The sequence below is a fragment of the Colobus angolensis genome, unplaced genomic scaffold (assembly GCF_000951035.1).
Source record: "Colobus angolensis palliatus isolate OR3802 unplaced genomic scaffold, Cang.pa_1.0 Scaffold29, whole genome shotgun sequence".
NCBI classification, from domain to species: domain Eukaryota; kingdom Metazoa; phylum Chordata; class Mammalia; order Primates; family Cercopithecidae; genus Colobus; species Colobus angolensis.
Window position 1 is genome coordinate 2,772,344 of NW_012116154.1, and position 7,736 is coordinate 2,780,079.

General features: G+C 40.3%; 1 protein-coding gene across 4 annotated transcripts in view; it reads left to right on the forward strand.

Moving 5' to 3' along the window:
- Window positions 1-7,356, forward strand: part of RBM47 (RNA binding motif protein 47) — a 237,915-nt gene extending 230,559 nt beyond the window's left edge. For 2 of the 4 annotated variants that reach the window (XM_011949069.1, XM_011949068.1), the window contains one exon: window positions 4,463-7,353. In XM_011949069.1, coding sequence (XP_011804459.1) covers window positions 4,463-4,702 — 240 coding nt within the window. In that variant the 3' untranslated portion in view covers window positions 4,703-7,353. Of the gene's footprint in view, window positions 1-4,462 lie in introns of all 4 variants that reach the window. The other 2 variants (XM_011949067.1, XM_011949070.1) reach the window with 1 other exon arrangement.
- Window positions 7,357-7,736: the final 380 nt, after the last annotated feature.

Sequence of the window (7,736 nt, forward strand, 5' to 3'; positions counted from 1 at the left end):
GAAGCTTATTTGTCTTTCAGTCTGTCATTAAGTGTTCTTTAACTTGGGATTTCTGAAAGACAAAAAGAGGAACTGTTGTAAATGACACTGTAGAGTAAGAACTAAGTGTAGTTACGGTACTTGTGGACTGACGGTAAATATTTACAATAACTTAGCAGCAGTACTTAGTGGAATTTTGATAATAATTTCTAATTCTTCTTTACTAAGAAACTCATGAACATTTGTCTTTGATGTGCACTGTGAGTTCTGGTCAGGTCCATATTCCAGGCACCATAATCATGTTCTGACTATTTCTGTCTTCTCCTATCAGTCTGCACTGGCTGTTGCCATCGGGGTTCTTTTTTTTTTTTTTTGAGACGACGTCTAACTCTGTCGCCCAGGCTGGAGTGTAGTGGCATGATCTCGGCTCACTGCAACCTCCGCCTGCCAGGTTCAGGCGAGTCTCCAGCCTTAGCCTCCCGAGTAGCTAGGACTACAGGCACGTGGCCACCATGCCTGGCTAATTTTTTGTATCTTTTTAGTGGAGACGAGGTTTCCACTTCATTGAGCCACAGTTTGAAATGTGAAAATGTGAAATCGTTCCCCGGACTTTGTGCGTCAGCTCTTTAACAGGTTTCACCTGTTAGCCAGGATGGTCTTGATCTCCTGACTTCATGATACGCCCTCCTCAGCCTCCCAGAGTGCTGGGACTACAAGACCATGAGCCACCACGCCCAGCCACCACCAAGGTTCTTATTTGCAGTCTTTGCTTATCCTCCCCTAGCTTTAATCATCCTCCCCTACGTTGTAGGCGCTCAGGGGTGTTCCTGTTTAGCCATTTAGTTAAAGCAAGGAGAACCGCTCCTCCTTGACAAGAGGGAAGACTGCAGGGATTCTTCGCCTGAATTAGAGGCACATTTTTGGGGGGTTTTTGTTTTGTTTTGTTTTTTGCTTTTTTGAGATGGACTCTCACTTTGTCACCCAGGCTGGAGTGCAGTGGTGGGATCTCAGCTTACTGCAACTTCCGCCTCCAGGGTTCAAGCGATTCTCCTGCTAGAGACACTTTTTAAAGATGGGTAAATGTTTCTCCCACTACCACCATTGCATTTTTCTTTATTCCTGCTCTTTGATCTGCTGTATTATTGCAATTGTATAGTGGTCCCCCCTTATCCATGGGGGATACATTCCAAAATCCCCAGTGGATGCCTGAAACACAGATATTACCAAACCGATAATATACTATGCACAAATTTTTTTTTCCTTCTTCACAGTTTCACAGATAGAAAATTTCTTTCTTACTGTAGATCTTAGCAACCTCAGCATAGGATTTTTTTTCTTTCCTTATTAAGTAGAGAACTTTCCCCTTTTCACTTAGAGGAAGGCCTTTAGTGCTCCTCGTTGGCATATCCAAAATGCCAGCATCTGTACTCTTGCACTTTGGGGCTGATATTAAGTAAAATAAGGGCTCCTTGACGGTCAGCCTGATAACCCAGATGGCCACTAAGTGACATGGGCGTGGAGCACAGACAGTGTGGCTTTCCTGGACAAAGGGATGATTGGTGTCCTGGGCAGGACAGAGAGGGGAGGCATGAGATTTCATAGAGCTACTCAGAAGGGTGCACAATTTAAAACTTATGAATTGTTTATTTCTGAAATTTCAGTTTAATATTTTCAGACGTCAGTTGATCACAGGTAGCTGAAACCATGGAAAGCAAAACCAAGTGCTTCCCCATATATTCTCATTTTACAGATAAGAAAATTAAGGCCCAGCATGGTGACAGAACTGCTAGCCAAGAGTAGAATTGCGATTAGGAGATCAGGTCCCTCATCTGTGTATGCTCTGTCCTTATAGTATGGTGAATGCCATATAAAAGGAACATCACACGAATGAAAAGAGAAGCCATGGGTTTGGGGACCTACTCTTGATTCCAGGCCATAAGCCAGTGCTCATCTATGTGCAAAACTTAGTGTTTGAGTGGGCAGCCTGAACCCAGGTATTGGGCCAGCCTGTAGCACATGGCAAGGTCTCTCTCACATGTTGCCTTCCCTGCCATTTCCTCTCCCTTTTTGCACTGGTTATTAAACCTACATCCACACATGTGGAAAAGATGGCTTGTGTCTTGCTGTGAACACAGTCTTTCCAGTTCCGGAGCTCCTCTTGCTGCTGTAAAATGTCTCTGATGAGACACTCATTGTTTAGTGTTTAGGAAGCAAGTTAACATAGGGCTAAAAGTGCAGACTGCAGAGTCACACATTGCATTGCTTAAAAGCTGTGTCACTTTGTGCAGGTCATTTAACACTTCCACACAACTCCATATAATCATAGTACCAACTGTACTGGTGGCTGTGATGATTCAATACTGTCATACAAATAAGGCACTTAGAACAATGCCTGGCAGACAGTAGTCTCTGAGTTTGGGGTTTGATTTTGTTTTTGTTTTGTTTTGTTTTGTTTTGTTTGAGACGAGGTCTCACTTCCATTGCCCAGGCTGGAGTGCAGTGGTGTGATCTTGGCTCACTGCAACCTTGCATTCCCAGGCTCAGGTGATCCTCCTGCCCCAGCCTCTTGAGTAGCTAGAACTACAGGAGTACGCACCGCCATGCCTGCCTAAGTTTTGTATCTTTTGCGGAAGCTCCTGGCCTCAGCATCCCAAAGTGCTGGGATTACAGGCATGAGCCATCTCACCCAACCTCTGAGTTAATTGTTATAATTATAAATTAAAATTATTATAAATTATAATTACTATCTGATTATAGTTTTTAAAAGTACTCTTAGGCTAGAAGTTCCTTTGAGCACAATTTTGGAACTCTGATTTGCAAATTTTGTAACAGAAATTAGAACTAATTCCTTTATAAAAATCTGGGAAGAAATAATTACTTTAATTCACCATTTCATAGATGCTGAATTGTTTATTTTGAAGATGTATTAAGATATAGGGAGATCATACTACATTACATACAGCATTTACTACAAGGCATTCTATGGCTCATGAGGTGCACCAAATATTTTGTTAAATGAATGTTTTATTTTATCCAAAATCTCTTTTCAGTGAAGCATCTCACAGAACTAGTTCGATGGCAAACACTTTGGGAAATACTGAACCGCAGTCTTCCCATTCGTACTCCTGTTTGTTCTGAAAACATCTTATGTTGCACTTTCAAGTAGACAGAAGGAAGTAGCAGGGGCTTTTCTAGAGCCAGTGGTGGCCGTCGACAGTTCAGGCAACTTTACTTAGCTTGTCCTTCCCCACTTCTTCCTCATTTGGAAACTACTCCTTATCCTTCAAAACCCAGCTCAAATATCCCTGCTGCAGAGACATTTTCTCCAACTTCCCCGTTAGTTGGTTCTTTCTGTAAGCTTCTACAACAATTTGTATACATTAATGGTGTCATCTCTTAGGTGGGAGATGATGGAAACCATCACATTGGCTGAAAATTATGTATGGTCACAATTTTTTAAGGTCACAGCTTAAGAAGCTGTCCCTTTGGAGATCAGTATATTTTGTTTCTCCACGTTGACACAGTCTGCTCCTCTCTCTGTCTTTGAGACAGATCATATTCCATCAGTTAAGTATGAGTTGAGGCTGCTGGCATGTATCTAGAGACCATGTTTAAGGAAAAATACTGATTTTTAATTACTGTGAAATCAACTGTGTGGAGGGTAGATTCTCCGCTGCCTTCTCTAGCTCACTCTGGGGCATAGACTGATTGAGTGGAATAGTAAGTAGAAGATTCTAGAATATGTACAGAGAAGGTCCTCCTTATCCACAGGTTCTGCATCTGGATTCAACCAACCATGGCTTGAAAAAATAAAGACAATAAAAAATAACAATACAACAATAAAAAATAATACAAATGTCAAAATACAAAATAACAAATATTTACATAACATTTGCATCATATTAGGTATTATAAGTGATCTCGAGATTATTTTTAAAGTATATGAGAGAGGCCAGGCGTTGTGGCTCATGCTCGTAATCCCACCACTTTGGGATGCTGAGACAGGAGGATTGCTTCAGGCCAGGAGTTCAAGACCAGCCCTGGGCAACATAGTGAGACCTTATCTCTATGAAAAAAAAATTTTTTTTATAGTGTACAGGAGAATATACATAGGTTAAATGCAAATATGCCATTTTCTCTCAGGGACTTGAGCATCTGAGGATTTTGGTATCCATGGAAGCCCTAGAGCCAATCCCCTGTGAGGATACTGAGGGGCAACAGTATTTCACCTTTCCCTCAGCATTCCAGGCCTCTCACTTTCACAAGGTTGCATCACTGAGTTTGAGGATGCAGCTCCACCTTACCTCTTCAGTGGCTCTTATCCCACTTCCTTACAATAATTGCTATTTGCCCGCCCCTCTGCCTTCCTCTCCCTTGCTTTTATGTCTTTATATTCCCAAATTCTGGGAGATGCTTGTTGAATGAATGGATGATAGGCACATACACGTGTTCAGGAAGGCTCCTTTTTGTCTCTTCTCCTCAGGGCCGCCCAATAACTCCAGTATACACGGTGGCTCCAAATGTTCAGAGAATTCCCACTGCCGGGATCTACGGGGCCAGTTACGTGCCATTTGCTGCTCCGGCCACAGCCACAATCGCCACACTACAGAAGAACGCGGCAGCCGCAGCCGCCGTGTATGGAGGATACGCAGGCTACATACCTCAGGCCTTCCCTGCTGCTGCCATTCAGGTCCCCATCCCCGATGTCTACCAGACATACTGAGGCTGGTGACCAGCGCGAAGACAAACCACACGAACACCACTGAAGGAACGCTTGACTATTTATGAAGAAGGAACCTGTTGAATTCGCACATGCAATCTGAAAGTGAAGAATGTTCGCAGATTTATTTCAGAAATATTTTATATACATGAAGTTTTCACTAGTTTTTTAAGACTATTTTCAACTTAGCAGGCCTGCGTTTATACATTTCCAAAAGACTTGTAATGGTTCGTGCCTTCATACCATCTTTTAAAAATTTGTATGCTGTACTACATTTGTATAGAGGTTTTTGTTGTTGTTTTGTTTTTTAAGGATATATTTTCAGTATGAAGGTTATTTTCTTAACTTCTGCACTCCAGAGATTTCTATTTTGTAGTACCTTCAATAATATATCAACTATATATTAAAAAAGCACACTTGAGCAGCTAGGGAACTATTTTGAAAAATATATACAATATTTAAAGATACAAACAGTAGTGCTTAAAAATACTACATAAAACATTATTTTAAAGGTTATACTGGAAAGTGCAATTTTAAAATGAGTAAAATCTTTGTATTTCTGCTGGCATTAAGGGTTGATGGTGTTACCATGTATCATCATGGCGGTACTACTTTTTAAAAGAAACACTGAATCTCTCCTTAAGCCAACATTGAAAAGACCTGCCACACTTCTGAGTCCAAACACTGGAAAGCTCTCCTTTGCCACCATTAGCAGGGCTCATTCTCCATGTGCCTTGACCTTAAACATGCCCCCACTACCCCATCTCTCACCCTGTCCCCTCCTCCCCAAATTCCCAGTCCCTCCGCAATGTTTGGCAAGCCTAGGACTGATGAATAGCTCTGAAAGAGAGAGGAGCTGGTGGCTTTTATACTTCTTCCTGGGTTTTTGTTGGGGTTTGTTGTTTCGTTGTATGTTTTTTGTTTTGTTTTGTTTTGTTTTGGTTGGGGAAGTATTATCTTCTATGTGTGCTATTTTCAGTAGCGTTTAAGTACAAAGTTTTAATCGAGCTGCATAAGACAACTTTGCATAGCTATTTAATTGCCCAATATAAAACTTTAATGCCATTTCTAATGCTTTTATTCATTTTTGAAGTATGAGTTTGTAGGGACAAAGAATGTATGTTATCATAGACAAGACCCCCAGAGACTCTTGTCAGCAGAAAGTTATGCTTCTAGTTGCCTTACCATGTTTCATGCAAAACTGTCCGTGGTCCTCAAGGGTGTTGGAAACATTTTGTTTATTAAATCTCTCTTCCCTTGCTGTGCACTTGATGGGTGAACTGAATTGGGGTGTGCACATCCAGGAGGAGGAGGAGAGACCTGTAGAAGTTTAAAGATAGTTTGTACATATCTTCTAATGCTTGTTTTTAGTCCTTTTATGTTGCAGAAGTTCATGGTATGTAGTTTAATGCAAAATGAAACCATTTTATTTCAATGTTATTAAAAAGGTTTGTTTTATTAGGAAGTTAATGTATTGTTGCAGTGTTTTGTGCCTGTTTAAAGGCTTTTGTTTAGCAGAGTGAATGTAAAATACAGTAAACTGTTAAGATTGTCATCTACTTTTAAAAAATATATATATCAACTTGGAATTGTTTTTTAAAGGCTCAATCAAGGAAGTGAGGTGTGCAATAAGGTAGCAAGTACACAGTTGCGTTTTTATGTCATATTAGAGATCCATACAATCTTTCCACTCTTGGGATTTTTGTTGATGGCTGAATTCTTGTGGATTCATAAGAGGATCATGCCCTTAGCAAGTACTTTTGTTTTGTTTTAAATTAAGAGATTCCCAAATACCTTTTCCCCCTCATCTTGAGATGAGATGAGTTTTTATGTGTAAGCAATATTTATTTAACTATTCTATAAAATTATTGAGTGCCTCCTGAGGCCTTTAAGCACCCCTAACATTTCTTTCCATCATTCTTTTAAATGACATAAAGTAATTGTGCAATGTTCCTGATGATGTACCCCGCAAGCTGCATTGAAACTCAAATCTGTTGGAATGAGTGACTCAACAAAATGTAATTTGGATCAGATCCTCATCCCTTGACTATGTGAAAAAAGTACTCTCCTTCTAGTGAAGGATTGTCACAGAGTTTCACTGGATGACACCGTGACCCAGTATTCTTACTGTATTTTACGTATGCCTGTAAATTATTTGTGAAGAAGAAGAAGAGGAGGAGGGGGAGGAGGAAGAGGAAGAGGAGGAAGGGGAAGAGAAAGGAAGGAAGGAAGGAAGGAGGGAAGGAAGGAAGGAAAGAAGGAAGGAAAAAAAAAAAAAAAAAAAAAACAATGATACTTTAACATGGCAACCACCAAACTCCCTTAAAAACAAACGTTGGGGACATAGCTAGTTAAGTATCAGTGAGCCTCCAATCTGGGACTTATCTGTTCCTATTGTTTCAAAACCATTTCACGTACACTACTGAGATAAGTTTATAACTTGAAATGTGAACTTTTTTTTTTTTTTTTTAGTGTTAAGAACAAACTATATAAATGTAAAAAAAAGTTTTAGAGTTCTGTTTTCAAACATTGCTAGTGGTTTAGTTAACTTTAGCTGCTTTATATTTGAAAAGCTTTTATTTAGATCTTGCTCCATTTACAGTACATTCTTAGGATGTATGTAGTAAATAAAGCTTTCTTTAAAGCAATTGCAAGACCTTATTTTAAATTGTGTTTTCTTTATACTGATTTATTTTTTCTAAAATAATTAGGAAAACCCTTACAGCATAGAAAGGATTGGCTAATTCGATATTTTCCATTGGAGAAATCATCAAGTTATGGTCATGTGTTTGTCTTGGGACTACCATTGGAGATGGGTTACATCAGCCAGGTGTGGTGGCTCACTCCTGTAATCCTAGCGCTTTGGGAGGCCAAGGCAGACAGATCACCTGAGGTCAGGAGTTCGAGACCTGTCTGGCCAACAGGTGAAATCCCATCTCTACTAAAAATAAAAATAGGCCGGGCGCGGTGGCTCAAGCCTGTAATCCCAGCACTTTGGGAGGCCGAGACGGGCGGATCACGAGGTCAGGAGATCGAG